Source organism: Ceratina calcarata, unplaced genomic scaffold (assembly GCF_001652005.2).
Source record: "Ceratina calcarata isolate Rehan_Ccalc_2016 unplaced genomic scaffold, ASM165200v1 scaffold92.2, whole genome shotgun sequence".
Classification (NCBI taxonomy): domain Eukaryota; kingdom Metazoa; phylum Arthropoda; class Insecta; order Hymenoptera; family Apidae; genus Ceratina; species Ceratina calcarata.
In genome coordinates, this window is record NW_017180576.1 from 883,020 (window position 1) to 902,712 (window position 19,693).

General features: G+C 45.1%; 1 protein-coding gene across 3 annotated transcripts in view; it reads right to left on the reverse strand.

Moving 5' to 3' along the window:
• Positions 1-18,842, reverse strand: part of rdgA (retinal degeneration A) — a 61,458-nt gene extending 42,616 nt beyond the window's left edge. The window contains exons 1-2 of one of the 3 annotated variants that reach the window (XM_026819050.1): positions 18,295-18,842; positions 9,621-9,752 (exon numbers count right to left, since the gene is read on the reverse strand). In XM_026819050.1, coding sequence (XP_026674851.1) covers positions 9,621-9,752; positions 18,295-18,383 — 221 coding nt within the window. In that variant the 5' untranslated portion in view covers positions 18,384-18,842. Of the gene's footprint in view, positions 1-307; positions 4,944-9,620; positions 9,753-18,294 lie in introns of those variants that run through there. The other 2 variants (XM_018035610.2, XM_018035612.2) reach the window with 2 other exon arrangements.
• Positions 18,843-19,693: the final 851 nt, after the last annotated feature.

The window sequence follows — 19,693 nt, forward strand, 5'->3', positions numbered from 1 at the left end:
TCAGCGACGGCAACGAGCAGAGTAAACAAACGTTAGTACGAAAAGATCGAGAGCCGATTAATTCTAGGAAAACACTCGAGATTTTCACGATCTCGTCAATTCGATTCTCGCCCGCTCGATGGACGGCTATTTTCGTATAAAAAACGTCGCGGCGTTACGAGAGGATACTCGATCGACGGAATGGACCGAGCGAGTACATCCAAGTTCGGATCAACAACGTCGACGGGAAATTGGAAAGCTGGTTGCACAACGGAACATCAAAAGTATTCGGAAGCAGAGAATCGTTCCGTTCACCAGACGTACCCACCCTCTCGAAGGTCGAGCCTCGGTGCTTGGCAGCAGAGCCGTGTATCTCGTCTGCGCCTCGGTGGGTAGGACGATGTCGACGCTTTTCGATCGTATGCTCTGCTGAGGGACGGCCAACGAGTCGACGTCTTCGCCGTGACCGTTCTTGTTGTTGAAGCAAGAGTCGACGGACGCGGCTCGGTCCCTCTTCAGCTCCGGGACGGTCAGAAATATATCTCTGACGACGAACTGGGCTTTCCCTGTGCGATTTGCATCGTCATTGTCATCGTCGTCGTCATCGTCGTCCTCCGTCGAACCGACTACCGTCGGCAGGTCAACGGGGTCCGAGGTCAGAGCCTCTTGTCGAGCGAGTTTCGGGGACGCGAGAGATCTTCTGCGCTGTCTCTCGGGAAACAGGCCGCTGTTGACGTCGCTGAGACAGCTGACGTCGGCCGGTTGTTCGCGCGTCACTTCCGGGACAATCGTCGAGGACTCCGGTCCCGGTTCCGATTCGGGCTCGGGGCTCGTTTGAGAAACGTACAGATCTTTTTCAGCGAACGTCGTCAACGTAACTCTGATCTCGGGACTACCTTCGCTTCTGTCGATCACGTCGGCGCTCTCGTCCTCTTCTTCCTCTTCTTCATCCTCGTCCTCCGACGTGAAGTCGTTGTCCGGCTCGTCGTCGAGCTCGTCCCTCGACGAGCCATCGTCCTCGTCCCTCGCGCGTAGATTCTTGTATTCCTCAACGCAGGCACAGTGGTAACACCCGGAGACCTGTATTGTCGGCGTCTCGGGGCGTCGTATGCCTACCAGGGACTGCTGGCTGGACGAGGATCCGTAGCTCCTCTCGCAGACGTCGAAGCTCTTCGATCTGCGATCGCTCTGCAGCTGCGGTACTCGGAGCGTGGACGCGCGTCTGCCGCGCGACGACTCCTGAGACCTCGCTGGTGAACAGGACGACGACGAGGAGGAAGTGGTCCTCGCGGATCTGATGTCCTTCGTGTCGTCCTGCCGCTTCGCCTCGAGCTGGATCTCGTCGAACGAGGCCGACCTGACCTGCTTCGGCACCTCGAGGCTCGATTGCGACTTCATCTCCGCTCCCGTCGGGGTGCGCGACCTCTTGAAGGTCGAGCGCAGTCTCTGCATTATCGCTTGGCAGCTATCTGCCGAGACTCGACTGGTCGTCGAGCGGGAACAGCGGCGACGACACCGGTCGCACGAGCCGGACCAGATCTTCCTCTTCCTCCTCGACCTCCTGCTCCTCTTCCTCCTCCTCGTCGTTCGCACCCCGAAGAGCGGGACTCGAGCTTCGTTTACGAACGACGATCGTCCGACTCTCGATGATCTCGGTAAGCGAGGAACCAGCCTCGAGCTGCCACCGACCGCACCCTTCCGCCACCGTCGACTTAGCCGCCGGTCTGCAGCCCATCATAAGCGAGAATCGTGATCCACCGAGATCCTCTTCTTCTTTCCTTTTCACTGGTCGCTGATCGTTCCCACGTGATCGACCGATGTACTCCTCCTCGTTACACGTGTTTACTCGCACTTGTTCTTCGGTCGGTCGAGCACGAAATTCATACGTAGAATCGTTTCCTCCGTCGTTCTTTACCTCGCAATCGGTTTCGTTACAATTTCTGTTTGATATGTCTCGTCGTCGACGATTATCGTCGACGTTCACCATTCACTTTACCCGGGAGAATTGGAATTTCACTGGTACTCGTTGGAGAGCGTCCGCGAACGTTATAAAGTCACTGCAGCCTCGAACCCGTGGAGGAACGAAGAACGGTCGATTAATTAATGTCCATGGTGGCCGGCGCGAGACACGAGACGCAAGGTCGTGGTCGCGCGTGGTACACCCTTCGACGGTGTCGGGGGAGAGAGAGATATCTGTTCGCTAAAATTACATTCCGATCCGGGACGCGTCCGACGGGCACGTGGAAACGACGCGACACGACGTCCTCGATCGAAGCCAGTGTTTGCGATTCGAGCTCGTTCTCCTGGCCGACGGAATTTTCTCCTCAACGGCGAGCGACGATCGCGCTAAGCATCTCGAATTAAACGCTCCTTCGTCGAGGACGAAAAGACGATCTTCGGTCCAAGGCTCTTAATCGTCTTGCCGTAATTTCATCGCACACCAAAGACGCCGCGTAAACGACTCTCTCTCTTTCTTTTCTCGCTTCCTACGCACGTTTTACCTTGTTCGTCGAAATCAATTAATTTAGCTTTCGGTCTCAATTCTTAATTCACCGAAAGGCTGACAACGGAAAAACGAAATCGACCGCGATCGACGGACACTTGGTAAGAAATCTGGTTGCAAGCATATTTGACAAATTTTCAGTCAGGCACGACGATGACGATCAAACATCATCGTCCGTAGCGATTTTTCTGACTCTCCTATCGCGAACCCTCGAATTCAATTACAGCGATGGGTACATTTTAGAAACGTGAAACCTCCACCGGAGAATTCGATCGAATTTTTATCCTCCGTTTCTTTCGTCGCGGAAATTTCTGTGACGCTGACGAACTTCGACCGCGATTCGCACGGACGAGTCAAAAATTGGCGGCGCAACGCGGTGTTTGTCTCGAAGCCAAAGGTCGCGCGTCCGCTAGGAACCGTCGACGACCTCGGCGAATCTCGACGCGCTCGAGGTCGTCGAACGGCTTCGTCGACGAGTTCTTCGCCTCTCTCTCTCTCCTTCTCTCTCGTCTCGTTCCTTCAGACGTCTTCGATCCCTCGCTCGCGCGTCGTGACTCTCTCCTCTTTAGTGAGCAGTGGCATCGATCGGTAGCCGACTAGCTTTCCACCGGGCACATAATTTAATTCCTCGGCGGCGATGGAGCGACGTTCCGTCTGATCGAGATCACATCGAATTCCATGGGACGGCGAACATCGTTTCGTTTTCTCGAACGTTCACGGTTCATCGGCTTGTCGACGTCCTTGCGTCGCTCGACGTCGAACTCGCGCGCGGAAGAGTTCCGTCCCGCGAAAAAAGAATACAGGCGCGCGCGCGATTCAAATCACGGAAGAAACGAATCGATCGACGGATCCGCGCGATCACCCTGTTGCCGCTGTCCGAGAGATAGCAGCCGCCGGCCACCCTCGTGTTCCGCGTTCGACGTGCAACGACGCTCGGTCGGTAGTACGCGACCTTTTACGAACGACGGGAACGAACGACGGCCCGAGCGCGTGGTCGAGTCGAAAGAGAAACGACGACGCGTGTACGCGGTCGCGCTGCGCTCGGAACCGGAAGCGCGTTCGTCTTCCCGACGAGCGGGAACGAGATTTTCGCCGTCGTGGTCGTCGTTGTTCACAGGGGGTCGTCGATCGTGGAAGAAAACGGAACGAGAACGAGGAACGAGTTACGCCATACGCTGGGCGACAGGGTAGACTGGTCGGACCAGTGACCAGGGCTCGGCGTTGGCGGATGCCGCGAGAGTCAAAGTGGGGGTCGACGCTGGGCTGTCCTCTCCCTCTAACCCTCGCGCTACCCTCTTTCGCTCGCGCCCTCCTAGCCGTCGTCGTCGGTCAGACATGCGCCCTCCGACGGATTCCATCCGTGCCCGTGTACGCGAGTACGCGAATGAGGAACACCGATGCCGTCGCGTCATGGGACGACCAATTGGAGATTGCGCTACGCGGCCGAGACGAGCCGAGCCGAGCGTCGGGATCGGGGACGCAGGAACAGGTACGTGGCGCGACGCAGAAAGGGCAGACACGTGTGGACGTCGGCTGCTCTCCCGACTACCGAGTCCTCCACCGCCTCCTTCTTTTCTCTCATCCTTTTTCCTGCCACGAGGCTCGAGAGAAATATATGTATCTACCCCCGCGCCGTCATCGTCGCTTCGGCATCTTTCAGGCTTTCCCACCCCTCTTCTCCTTTTTTATTACGCGTCAACGTCGTCGACCACGAATTTTTCAATTTCTGATACAGCACTCCTTTCGAACTGATTACGATAAAATCTTTCGAGGCAAGCCTCTTTGGCACGGTACAGATGTTTCTTATTTAATATCTTCGAGTCGTTTCGTTGGGAAGCCCGCTGCTGGATTATCTGACGTTCGCGCTCGCTACGTTGCCTCCAAACGTTAAAGAGACGGACGCCTTGAACGTCCCGCACGACGTGGACTTGACGAAATACGAGGCTACCATCTCACGTGGGACTACTCGCACTGAAAAGCTGAACGCTTTAAAGTCCTTTTTCCTAAGGTTAGTTAACTATGTAGGCCCGTAAAACGGAAGATCGAAGTTATTCAATATTGTCGAAAAGAGCGAACGGACTATCAATCGAACTCAAGTCCTTCGCTCTCGAGAGACTCATCCCCGTCACGAACTTTTCGAGATCGTCACCGATCCGTTGACCGTAACTTATCGCCGCAGAGAGAAGTTAGGATCGTCTCGCCAGGCCGCATTCGCGTATCGAAGATCGCTGACTCGATCTGCGCGCGATAAGCGTTGGAAATGGGGAAGGGAGTTCGGGACGTCACATTTTTCAATCGAGCGAGTCCGCGTTACACTGAAGCGACAAACGAATTTGCAGAGCGGAACGTCGGGCTAAAAATTATGTCGGTAATTCGTCGCGTCGAGACGGACGAGGTCGAGGACCGGACGAACGATTCACATCCGAAAGTAGTTTCACACCGTACGAAACGTTAAAAATGTTTGATCGCAAGTACGGTGATACGTAACTTCGAAGATATACTTAATAAATAATAATAAAAAGGAAATGAGATTCTGCGGGCAAAGGAGAGTCGATTTTTGCGTTAAGCGGTCATAAACAACGATGCATCGATCGTTGGAAGTCGTAAAATCAAGTAAAACGTATGCGGCAGATTAGTCTCGCCTTTTATTCGCCTGCATTATTCAAAGCGAGACGCTGTAGTTCGTAGCCCCGTTTCTACGCGGAATAATCGATACGACCGATCGGCGTCGCGAGATACGTTCTCGGTCGACTCGTGGAAACCGACACGATTTTCCTACCGTCTATCTGACCGACCGACCGGCGACCGACCGACCGACTGACCGGCCGAATGGACGAGAAATTTTTTAACCCCAAACAACACCCATCTATTACTCGATGCAGGAATAAATTTTCTACGTAGCGATAACTAAAGTAGGCGTGCAAATTATGCTTGCATCGACCTGATACTCGCGTCCAGCGAGAGATGCAGAAAAAACTCCTGCGCAGAGTCATCGATTTTTGGTTCGAATTTACATTCCCACGTACGAAACCGTGAAACATGCAATATTGCGATTAGGCTTCGCCGGTGCAAAGCTGTTCGTTCTTCTTCCTCGATGGAGGAGAGCTTTCAATAAAGGCGAGCAAATATTTGACGGTAGAAAAATGATTGACACGAGACTCGAATTTCGATAGCCAACGTTCTACTATTTCCAATCTTCTATTATTTGTCGCCTTATTAGTTGTCACTAGTACTTATGAAACTAATGGATGATCGTTCGTCTTTTTAACACATGCTACCGACTTCTTTTTATACATATATGCATTTCTCCAAACACCATAACTCACGATAAGTCAAAATGACTGGTTTGGTAATTCTGATGTTAATCTCCGTTTCACAGAACGGAAAAAGAAAGACAGGGAGACCGTTGGTCGAAAATAATAATTCTTTCTAAACGCGTCGCCCTCGATCACTAATGCAAAACTGATCCATCCTATTACACCAAATCTTACGCGATTTCGACCGATTTCATTGCCTACACATCCGAAGCTTCTGTGTTTTACAAATCTCCGCTTGTTAAAAATAAGAGTTTTTCACCTTTACGTTTCTGGCATCGATGCAACTCATTGCATATTGCCTGCACGTACACATCACCCGCCATGTGCCATTAACGGCGATGCATACTTGTCTGTCTTTATTTTCGGTCAGAATACTACGTGTCGAATATACATACAATTAGTGTCCGGATACACGTATGAGACAACTGATCGAGATCGAGCTCAGTCATAGGTATATAGCTATAGTCATAGGTACTCATTCAAAGGAGATAGATTCCTTAAAATCGCATCATGAATAAAAGCAAACAATGCAGACTGTATGCGAGCGGGATAACAATATACAGGCAAAGAACGTAAATAAAGATAAGACTCGAGGCTCGTGTGGAACGAGCACTTCTAACAATTGGTAGGTTCGACTCGCGGCCACGTATCCGGGTTGCTACCCGTTTCTAACAAATAAATTATTAGTATCTTCGAATCGTTTCGCGATACCTCCAAACACTTTTTATCGTTTCGATCGTTCATCGATTTTCATCGTACGTCCAGTCGTAAATTCTCGTATACGTCAATATTCAGTTTGCGATACGAGACTGCAGGTACACGTCACGTGTTTCAACGTTTCTTAAAAGCAAACACTAGTTTGCACGAGGTAAACGAATATCTGTTAGAATTTAAATTAGAAGTCGTACGACTACGATCAGTTTCGTTTCTTACACAGTTCGTTAAAAAATAATTGCCGCACGTTTTAATTTAAATAACACGCTCACGCGACGTGTAACGCAGTATCGTGACAAAGCGTAAGCAAAAAAAAAAAAAATGACAAATCAAAGATCGATCCGCGGAACGTTTTAATTCACGTTCTCATAAATATTCCATCGACGAGAGAAACATACAGGGTGAACCACGAATCGTGATCAGTAGAGATTATTCTGTTATTTAACTGTCCGATCGTAAATGATCTTATCAGGTATAGCATGGTTCCAAGAGAGCTTTCACGTGATTATAGCAAATCTTTTGTCAGCTCTTTTTTCTCCAAGATGTTTCAAGATCATCTTCAAACTTTTGGATAAAGTAATCTCTACTGATCACGATTCGTGGTTCAGCCTGTATACAACGTATAATTTTAATAGCACTCTCGGCTCTCTAGTTACGTTAAACATTTCGCTTTATTTGCGTTACGTTCGCGGTACTGTAATTATCCTCTGCTCCGCGACGCTCGATCTAAATTCCGCGGCGAAGGTGACGCGGCTGAAAAAACTAGTAAGTAAGATAAATCGATCCTCGATACGAATCTGTTTTAATATTAATGACGTTCCGATTCCGGTCTCGAAGAACCGAAGCAATGCAAAATAAGACGTAGAACCGTTCTCACTTTTGGTAGATGACTAAATCTGATTTGATTGGTTCGTGCTATACATGGATCTTGCCTGGATGACGAACGATCCACCGTAGTCAATGAACCAACACGGTGATCGGGTAGAAACGAGAATAAGGCAGAGGGTATTGATATTCTAATCTATTTATTCGCGTTCCCCGTTGTCCCTCGTTTCTCTCTAATTACTTTAATATTCCTGGCGGTACGAGTCGGTTCGAGCGATCCACGAATCACGCGTCACGCGAACTTTCCCGCGAGGATCGTCACGGATTTCTGTTGGCAAAAATGTTGAGGCTGACCGGCCTAAGTTATGCGCATACGTAATATAAAAATCGCCTGTATCTGCGACCATACATCTAAACGCGATCCTTTATTCCCGCGCACCACGTACTCGCCACTTTACCTCTTTTCCGTCCTGCTTTAATCCTCACGCACTGCCGACATACACCTACGTACGTATCATACTTATGGTATCTACGTACTAGCTGTTACGCACGCGAAGGCACGACGGGTCTCACAACGAAATAAATTTAACACTTCCGTCGAAACGTCCGGTCCAACGCAGAATATGATGTGATCAGATCGTCGAGAATTCATGGCTAGGATTTTCGACTCCGTTGGAAACTTAATTTGTTCGATGAAATCTTTTGGTTTAGAAAAATTTGGTTTTCTAAAATATCAAACGTTCGTGGCAATAAAAGCTATATTTAACATTGTATAAATGATGTTTTATCATTGAATTGTGTTTTGGTCGACGAAATAACACTAACAAATTTGTCTGTATTTTCATTCAAATGAATTAATCGATATTAAAGAACGTCGTAGTGATATAGTGGCTAGGAAGATGTTCTACGATAAATGACTCTTTTGAACGGTAAACTGCACAATAAACGCGGATGGATTTAGCTCGTTCCGATTTAACGACCCGTATTTTATCTGTTCCATCGGTTAATTTAAATTCGGTTAATCGTTGCAGTCGACAAGCGAGAAAGGTCCGACCAAAATTAGAAATGTCAGCGTGCGGCTTTCCCGTCCGCGGAGCAAATCTTTTGAAATGATTTAACGAGAAGCCGACAACGTATCGTTCCTGCATATCCGTGCATCGATCGAGCGCGTACATCTGTGTAAGGTGCGATTCGAGCGATGCAAATGCGAGACGAACGCCTCTCGGCTCTCGGCCATCTTTTCAATTTCTATTTAGATTTGAATCTCGATTTAGTAAACTTCTATCAGAATCTCGATGCCGCGTGTTTGAGATTGTATGAGTTTTTAAATAAAGAGATTTTAATAGTTAATAGATGTTAGCGGAGATGGGATCAAATACCTCGCAAACGGACTCGAACTTTGATTTATGGAATTCGAACTCTCTACAAGTACTTCGGAAGACAGAAACAGAACTCCTGAGTATAGTCGAAGCCATGTCAGATAGTTTCGAACCTTTTACAAATACTTTGGTAAACGGAAGTATACTCGAATCTTGGTAGAATAGATTTGAAACTTTTATGAATACCATACGAGAAATTCTCCGACTTTCCTATTCATTATTTCTTTACTTTTAAAATCAAATATAAGTTTTCCTAAAAAAATATTGAACGTAGCTTTTTATCAGATTTTTTAAACATTTGGCTCATACAACCTTAAATCACAGTTTTAGAATTAATATTGCACACCATATTTCGTATAAAAAAACAGTAGTTTAATAATTACTGTTTGATTTGTGAAGCTAGAGCGTACCTGTAAGGGTCTGAACAGTTGTTAATAAGAAAAAATCTTTTCATACCCTGTTAAGTCTCTACCATCGCATCTAAAGCTGGGTAGTGTCCGTTTGCATCGTATCGTTGTTGCGTATCATCAGACAATAGATAGATTGCCACAGAGATGATAAATAGACCAGAGATTTCATGCATTTATAAAGAAATTCGATATCTAGAAATTATGAATACTGCTTGTGAATGCATAAAGCTAATTAGAATGCGGAAAACCGAGTTCACGTTTCAACGTTTGAATGATAAAGTAAATGTCCAAAATGCATTTTTCACAAGACTCTGCAGTCCTAAATATTTGATTTCGCATAAAAGTCTGCGATCTACTGATAAAAGTAGACGCGCAACGGCGATGGGATACCCGCGGACACCAGGTTTGCGTTTCGATTTTGGTATCGGGTGGTGTTCGGGAAGGGGCGAGGGTAGTCGGTGGGTAAAATCGTCGGTTCTCGTCGACTGCCAACCTTTCCTCTGGCTCGTCATTATCGGAGCACACTATGATTTCCGGTTCCGGTTCCTTATCTTCGCGGCACCGTAAGTTCGTGCCCTCCGCGAAGTGCACCCGTTGTCCCAGGTACGGCGACAATCCCATCAACCTACAATGCACACGAGAAACACCAAGATGCTGTGGCGTAACGATAGAATGGATCGCTGCTGATATCGCCGAAGCGCTGCCCTCGAGGGACGGGGCACACCGTCTTCTTTTAACGAGCACCATACGTATAATCTCATTTCGCCGTCGGCGGCGCGATCGATTCTACGTTTGCGAGGAACCGGCGATTAGCCGACGAGGACCGGGGCGAGATCGAGGATTCGGTTCGAGCGTGTACGGGGAATGAGGAGCGTAAAGCGTAGCCTGGATAGCACAGGTACTCGGGTGATAATAGTCTAAGAGCTCGGAGCTAAAAAGGTCTCTGAGATGACGGAGGCTAGTTTTTTAATATTCAATCATAGTAGTGGTATGTATGAACGCGCTATGATCAGTCGAGCCATTATTAGAACAGGTGTCGTTAACGCTAGATCTACCAAGGAGGATCAAAATGACTTGTCTGGCATTTATTATAATCATTATTCATTTTCAGTACATTTTGTTTCTTAAAATTTTCTATGACTTCTTCTAAAATATACAACCAACTTATACTGTAAAGCAATTTTCTTTTTCTTTGTCTTTTTGATGCAAAATTTTATGCAATATACTTCCATACACCGAGGCGAGTCATTTTGACCCCCACGGAACGTAGATTAAGAGCGGAATTATTTTGAGCGTTATTTATTTTGCGACTCGTAGGTTTATGGCATGCGTCGATGCAAGTTGGTGATAGAAAAAAAAAATACAGAGATCTTTACGTGCAAACGCCGCAGCGGAATAAGCTATGAATATTTCAGTGCACGACGCGAGATCATCGATAGGCAAGCGTAACATACCGTCGTATTATTATGTCGTTATCTAAGGCTGATGGAAGTTCGACGTGAAATCTCGCGGTCGATGAAATTCTAGACGTGACCGATCAAACTGCGACAGGTTTTTCCAACAATTAGAATCTCACGTTCTTCTTTTTTCATCGACAGGTATTATACATACATATATGTACGGTGTCCCAGTATTGATGGGAAAGGGGTGATTGTACATAAGAAAGTAAGACGAAAATATGGAATGAATTTGTTTCATTTTAGACTTTGTTTTTGAGAAAATTGACTCGAAAACAAAACGTCAAGTAAAAAAAAATGTATTCCACATGTTCTCATGTACCCCCTTAACGGTTGTATCATCAATACTGCGACACCCTGTATAAATAGATAGGTACAAGTATTCATCGATGAAAAATATTGTTACCTGCGACGAACTAATAATTAAAATACACAAAAAACGACGACGGTTTCGTTTCCTATCGGAGCAATGATTCGAAACTCAATGCGCGTATTCATTTGTAGCATCGTTGCGTATCGACAGTCGCATATTTCTCGAATTCTTTAACAAGAGATAAGTACTTATTGTTAGAAACGAACTAAGAATGACGCAACGCTTGGCGGTTCGAAACGACACGAAACAGTGATACTATGCACGGTATGATACAAACGAATAGGCGCCTTTTGCTTGTCGTCGATCGAGCGATCGACGGCTGCGTGACCACGGTGCACCTCTTATCGAGAACGATTAAAAAAAAAGTGAGCGCGATAATTGCAGCGCGAAAGTGAGTGGAAAAAACAGATGCGAGGAAGCGTATCGGTGACTCCGTCCGTACTGGTTGCGGGCACCTGATTCCGAAGCAGGCGGAAATTGGATCGAAAATTGAAACGAAGTTGGAAACAATACGGATGCAAATCGTGCGAAACGTACCGTCAAATCCGATCCGATTACGTATAAGCCGAAGGTTCCTATGTGCCGTTCTTTTTCTTGTTTTTCGCTCTTTCCTCTGACGTCTTTATTCGCCGATAAGTCTGCGAGACCGACTGTTTAATGATTTCGTTATCATAAACTTACAGCCTTTAGGCTGTAAGAGTCATGGAAAGCTCGATACCGTTGTTGGAGGAATCAATTTGGATAGGTTAAACGGGCATTCATGATATGGAATGCCCGTGGCAAAGGCGCAAATATTTAAAAAACCGTGACGAAACTAAAGAACTAAAAAAAAGAATACACGGGAAACGTGGATGTTACATTAGTTTTAGCGCAGAGATCACGGAAAATGTTTGCTCTCGAGCAACCGTAAATGGCGAACGACGACTCCTGCTGGGGAGCCGAGGATGTGTGCCCCCTCTCTCGAAGTTTCTTTCGAACAAAAAATCAAACTGCGTGAGAACGTGGAACAGGGAAAGATGCAAAACATACACATATTGCGCAAAGCCAGAAGTACCGAGTCAAAAACTACTAGAGACGTCTAAAAAATACGATGAACCGTTCTTTTCGTTTCGTATAAAAAAAAATGCACGAAGAAACGAATGTTGAAATCGACGAGAGAGTGTTATCGAAGAGAAGGTATCGTTGATCATTGACCGATAACCGACGACGGACGAGTGAGTTCATACTCGCCCTAACGTCTTACCTGAGCCAGCCATGTTCAACCTGCGGTCTGTGTAACGTAGCGGACACGTGTATCAGGGAAACCGGAAAGAAGATCCATTATTTTTTATCTTAACGTAAAGCTAAAATCATGGATTTGTTTCCGGTCTTCCTAACAGATGCCCAAAGGAAAAGAGGTTGACTACGGCTGTGCTAGCTGCTATAACCGCTGCCTGATCCTACAATCGTTCTCATTACGCAAGAGACGTTTGAAAAATAAAAGCTGTTACCACGGTATCGCGAATTCTTGTTCGACAGATATACACCATCGATCAATCTTTCGATGAAACGTGGACACGACGAATGGTTCGCTGAAACATTCGGAGGAACGCGTGTACCAAATCAATAACGCAAACTCGAGAGCATCAAGTTTCATTTTCACGCTCCACTGCGACGTTGGCAATTTTTCACTAAGTCATCCATTCGGTACCTCGCATCATTTAATTTACATTACGTACCGACGATGATAATATAATTAAACATTGTCGTATCAAGGAACAACGTCGTCCCACCATCTCCAAGTATTTGCGTTTCTCCGTCACGTCGCATAGTTCAGCGTGCCGCAATAAAACTGCGAGACCAAACGAGATACGAGACGCTGTTTAACTTTGGCAAAGTGCTTTTAGCGCGTTCGTCGATCGAAGCAATATGACGTTTAACAAAAACTAACGTCGTCAGATGCGGTAAGCGTGTCCGTGCGTAAAGATTGTTTGATTGAATCGACGCGACGTAAAACGGACCGTACGTTGCTTCGAATCGAACGGACGATCGACTCTGAAAACGCGAAGCGACGCAACGGGGCAGACCGGGTCGGGAGGAATTCGCAACGCGGATCCTCGAGGAGATCCACTCCGCGCTCGTTAAAAACTTTTACGTGGCCGTATATTTTTCTCTGATCACTAATTGGACCTACTTACTTGCTACTAATTAAATCCGCGAAAAACGTCGAAGTCAAGACATTACCGCGTGAAACGAAAGCTCTCGTGCCTCGACCCGTCGACCTTTCGCGAGCGGCCAGCTACGGAACGAGTCGCTTTAATTTCATTTCGAATGGAGGTCAAGGAAGACTCGATTCGGTGCCGGCAGGCTCGAGTAACGACGAGGAGAAGGAGAACGAGACGCGAAGGGAAACAATGAGAAACGAGAGAGACAGAGAGAGAGGCCGAGACGTAAAGACGATCCCCGCGAGAAACCAGACTCTCGCGCACTCGTCGACTTCTAATGGAATTTAATTCCGCGAGCAAGCTAAACGGAGAGACTCGACGAGTACAAAAACGCGAGAGAGCCAAAAGAGTAGCTCTTTCTGTTCCCGGTTGCTTTTTCGCGACGAGGGTACGGAAACCTTCAATGAGCCTACCTGAAACCGATCTTTCGTCAGAATTAATCTACCCGCTTCCGACCCTCGACCCTTTAAAGAATTAAATTATTTATTTTATTTATTTATTTATTTTGTCTCAACGGTATGTACGGGCGATTCCCTCAGTATATAAGTAAAATAAATATAACAAACAACGCCATTGAACTATCGTGTATGTAAAAGGACTTAGCTCGAAAACGAATAAATCCTTCTTATAATTTTGATCAACATTGTCAAAAAATAAATCGGTATGACGAATGCATTTTTGCTCTGAATTCTAAACGCGTCAAATCCACCGTATACCATCGTCGATAGAGCCTCCCGACGGGTCCCGCAACGGGACGAAACGATTGAAAGCGAGGTCGCCTTGATTCGTAGCTATTATATTTACGACTTACAGCTTAACGCGTTCCTAAAGCATCATTCCAGTTCGTTTCGCAATTTCCACGTTTAAATTTATCGCTCTTTCCGTAGTTTCGGACCACGAATATGCATCCCTGGAGAACAAACCCTTTCGACTCTTTTAGCGCGCATGCATATTCAAGCGTTATTTCCGCTTTTCGAGCGCGAGCAAACATTACTCTCTGGTTTACGCGAAATAAGCTCTGACGACACAAGTTTCGAGTAAATCGTAACGAGTGCGTGGAAAGAAAAGGTTGTTTTTACTGAGAGCAGAGATTAAAGTCCTCTTTACGACTTGCCAGCATTCGTTCGCATTAAAATAAACACATACGAGGAAAATAATAGACGACGCTGCTACGAAACTATAGGCAACCTCCAACAGGGGTTAAACGAAGCGCGGCGGAGGCGCGTCGGAAGGTCATTTCCGAGCGCGGAATAAAGGAGGATTTCCACTGTCCGGAAATGGCCGGTCCGGTGCCGCGTCCGGCTACTGAAAACGAACGAGACCGGCATAACAAGAATCATTGATGGTATCAAGTAAATATACGCATATTGTTATTCGCATTATAATATGCACCTGTCTCAGCGTTCTTGGCCTCAGCTGAAAGAATTAGATTTTGATCGGAAGGTACCGGTTGCGATCATGAAGCGGGTAGTCGGACCCAAACAGCAGGCAGTCTGCCTGCAGATTCGGAGTCGAGTCCGACCGGGGACCTCTGATGCCTCCTGCTTTTTTCCTACACTCTATCTTACAAACTACAGTCCTGGTTTCGCTCGTTTTCGAGTAGCCGGACGCCGCACCGGACCGATCATTGCCGGATAGTGGGAATCCTCCTTAAAACAGCTTGGAGGCACGGATAAAAGAAGAAAAGGGGCAAACGGGCAAAGGGGAACAAGGGGACGTTTCGTTTGACTCTTATTCCAAAGGTCCCGACTAAGGAATCATTTTCACTCGGAGGGATTACAATGGAAAAGCGTGAAAGAAAGCACGAAACGCGAACAAGCCGTACGCCAGCTGGTGAAGTACCGAAAGCTCAATTGAAAAGCTGCGCGACCCATTTACGGATTCTCGTCCTCATCCCCGTCCGGCCGCTTTTCTGCTCGAATCTCATCGTTCCTTCGCACCCTCTGAACATCGGTTAACGTTTCCCTCATAATATATTCCCCTCGTAGTCGACTGACTCTCCAATGAGCAAAGTGCGATTAAACCGATTTGCCATTAAAATAGTAAATGTATAATCGCATCGCGATTAGCTGTAACTTTGCGCGATCTTAATTGCATTAATCTCTGTATGAGAAGGGCCGACGAAGCGGACCAGCGATTTTCTTCCCGTAATAAAATCGCAGAAGGGGTGGTCCGGTCGGACGTCCGCCTCGGTGTCGATTTCAAAGCTCCTCAGCGGCGAACAGACAGTAAACGCCAAACGCTCGCGAAACCGAATACCCTCTTACTTTTACCAAGTGGAATCCCGGTAACCGAGAGAAGCTTGTACTCTAAACCTTAATATGTTTATTACGGTCGGTGGAACGATAAGTACCCGGAACGTAACGATTGACCGCAACGCGACGATTTCCGGGCAGGTTAGTCGATAACAGTGCGACCATTCGTTTCGAAGCGTCTCGCAGGAAGATTGAACGTGCTGCCGGTTTCCGGCAACGGAATTTATGGAACTACCCGCGATTACTCGAACGACGTGGAACCAATTTTCCCAAGGAACTCGCTAATTTTACACGCGACACGCGATTTTAACGCTAACGTTTACAGTCGCGTTAAACAACAGGCATTTCTCACGGCAATCCCACAAGCGGCTGCTACACGAATTGCGCTATAAACCTTCTTTGCGAGATTCGGGACGATGGTTATTTACCTGAATGGTTCGTTACCTCGTTCGCTAACAGTAAATTCTGTTGATCGCCCGCACGTGTCTCTAAATAGCTTACATTACGTTTCGATCCTACGGTTGTCTTATGTCTTTAATACAGGGTGTCCCAAGAAATATATACACGCTTATTAAATAATGTCTGTAGATTCTAGTACATTTCGAAAATCAAAGATATTTCAATAAACATCGGCTCTATAATTACTTAAAGTGTGTAAACGTTATTTTGGGACACTATAGATTAAGTGTTCTAGAATAAATAAACGTACCTCCTGGAATTTCATGAAAACTATAATTGTTATTTCAAATTTCGGAGAAGAATGCACCCGGCATTGCCTTTAATTTGCAGAAAGCGAAACAAATTCCCAACAGGTTTAATGGTAATTTGTAATTCCGAAGTATATTTAAAATACTAGAAGTATCGAGCTACTTCTTCGATTGTATTCGGTAAAACTACCGAACCGGTGAAAACATCGCGTTATCCGAATTGTCTGTCGTTTCGAATGAAAAAATGTCTGTTAACTCGCCGACCTGACACGTTGCGTTACGAGGGAAAAAATGTTCGTTCAAGTAAGCACATATGTATTTAGTTCGTAAAATTATCCGATTCATAGTTTATACCTCTTGTTTATATCTTACGTTAATGGACGTGAGCCGTGTACGCGTATTCGAAGAGAATCGAAAAGTCCTATTCGTGTTGCCAGCGCGTCTAATTATAAAACGCGAGATCGTTCGTACTGTTTAACAACGCGAAGCAGCATACTTCGCATAATGGACTGGCATTAACGCAAATGCAGAGTACTCTCCTGCCCATGAATTACATAAATCAATCGGCAAACAGTATCCGAGCAGGTATGCATGAATTACGTGGCGTTACACGTTTCCTTGAAATTCTCCGCTGACGACGCGATATTAAGTTACAACATTTTCTATTGATTCTTCTTTTTCTCGTTTAAATCGTAACGAACACATGTCATTTTATTTGTACAAATATCTCATTTTATTTTTCTACCTTTCTATTTTTTCACCTTCTCACCTGGACATATCGTATATCTTCAATGTACCATTCTCAGCCTGTGCGCTAATGGATACATTTTTTCCCCGTTCATAAATAAATAAATAAATAAATAAATCGCCTTTCTTATACCTGTTTTGCTCGATCCACTGGTCGCACGTGTATTAACATGTCATTTAATTATGATTTGCGACAAACAACGTAATTGCGATAAAGGTGCACGTAATACTGACCGATAATCTCGTAGTAAACGAATTCGTGGAAAGCAAAATACGGCCGGTATAGGAAATCGAACGTTATTAAATATTGAAGCTCGCGGCGCGGTGCGGCCTGACGCTAATACAAGGAAAATACGAGAAAACCAGCGCGGAAATAAATCACGGTCTACATTTCTTCTCGAGAAACAGGATCCATCTCGGGTAAAAACCGCGATCGCGAACGATTCGTTAAATTTTAACTAGGGAGAGAGTAGGGGAGGGAATTGCCCCAATTTTCGTCGCGTAAAATTTTCAGCAGCCGCCGCAAGCTTCCCGTTCAATTATCTCACATTCTACGCAATCAAGTTGCAACGTTCCGGTCATAACTCGCCCATACATGGGATATTATATTTTACTCGATCGATTTCCCTGCTAAGGATTCGAAGATCGTTCCAGGATTATCTTCGTTACAACACAATGTGTAATATCTATGAAAACGATTTAGTACTCGAGAATAAACAAAATTTACTCTGTCAACATTAGCAAATCGAAGCGCGACGGTTTGCAACGGTCGATTCGAGACGAAAGATACGCGACGAGTCTGGCAAACTCGTGGGGGTACTAACATCGGTAATTCGAAAAATCGAACAAAATGGAATGGAAGCAATTTTCAGACAAACGCGTTTATTCGTTTCAAACGATTCGTCCGACACTCAAATAAGATCGTGAACTCGCTTTGACGATTCGTCGAAACTTGTTCCAGCTTATTGTTAGTCTCGCGTACATCAGTTTCCCTCTCGCGTCGATGCAACTTCCTAACTTTTGAGAAAGACGTTGCTCTTACCTCGTTAGAGAGTACAATAACTACTAATTAAGCGCGGGTAGGATTGCATCTCGCTGTTCACTCCCGAGAATGGAAATTCGATATAGTTATTCTTCGAACAGTAGTTCGGGGCGAGATGATGAATAATGCAACAACGTATACGTAACAGAAAAATCGTGACTCCGCGAACTCCGCGCGGAATCGAGCAATCTCGAGCCTCGACTGCCGCGCTAAACATTAATTCATCTATTACCGTCCTCTTTAAACTTAGTATAAAAACTGCATAGTAAATATTGCGACATGGCACTAGCCACGATTGGCAATAGCCACAATTCGGTGTCGCGTACGTAAAAATCAGTAACAGAAAAATTGATATAATAAAAGTAAAAAAAAAAAGACTCACATGAAACTCAACCCATAGACGTTCGGTGATTCCGGCGTCGACGAACTACATCCGAAACAAGTAAACCAAGGTATGCAATCGATGAACATTTTTTCTTCAGACAATGGTTCACCGTTGAGCGGATGTAACAGTTGTGCCAATATTGCTCACGCACTTTCCTTTTCGACTTGTTTCGGATTCACCATTCCAAGTTTTTATCCGTGTCTCACTATGTAGCTTTTCACTTGTAGATGTCCTCACACCGTGCGTCACTTTATTGTTATTATGAGACAACTTGGAAACGATAGATAATTAAAGCTGCGTAATACTTTTCTAACGAAACGAAGATATTACGTGTCGATGATAAATAATAATTAATAATTATCGATTACTTGTTGAGGAGGTTAATTAATAAATTAAATCGATGCAAACACCGTGAAAAATTATTTCCCGTCCGATGGACTATTCACTCACGATGCGTTCCCGAGGAGAAACAAAAGAGAACTGATGCATGTACGTATACGTACGTACAAGTCGCAACTCGCGAGAACTTATGACTTGTTTGAACACAAGTTATTAGCGAAAACTGCTTACATACACGTACACGGAACTAGTGACGAAGCGGTGGCCGTGACACGATGCTAATAAACAATTTAAATCGACAGGCTCGCATTTTTTGCCAATAAAATATTCGACGTTCTAAGTATCGTTTAATTGGCAGATGATTAATGCACGACAATTCAAAACAGTTCGAAACGTAGACTTTCGTCGTCGATGCGATAGTGCACCGTATTTCTACCTACTGTATGTACTTATATGTAATTACTAGACTGCGGATGTTCATGCATGTATAGAAAAATTAAATTTGCAGAAATATAAAATCCGCCTGCCACGTATAAAAATATATGATGTATTAAAAGCAGCAAAAATAATGAAAGAAATTCCTATATAAATCACATTTCTTCTAATTGATAAATCTTTTTTTTGCATAAAATACCGCAGTAAACTAATTATTGATATACGAGAGTGTTAGCCGAATATAGTATACAATTGAACGAAATAAATAATTGAATTGGAAATTCGAAACTGGAAACCCAACTCGGCAAGGTATACCATATAAAAAGTGTCTGCCTGAGTTTCCTATTTTATATTTAATTTTCAATTTATTTTTATTACTGTATCCGAATGAGTTTTACAAACTCGTATATTAATAGTAAATAAATTTGTACGCGATAGACACTAATTAGAAAAGAAACGACTGCTCTGTTCGTGTCACAAATTAATAAATTAGTAAACAGATATAAATTCCTAAGTCATATAAATATGAATAGACCTTATAATTGTTTCGTAAAATCTGTCACTTTGATTCTCCTGTTCGTTTATATTCCTGTGTATATGAAAGCAATTTTTACCCGTATAA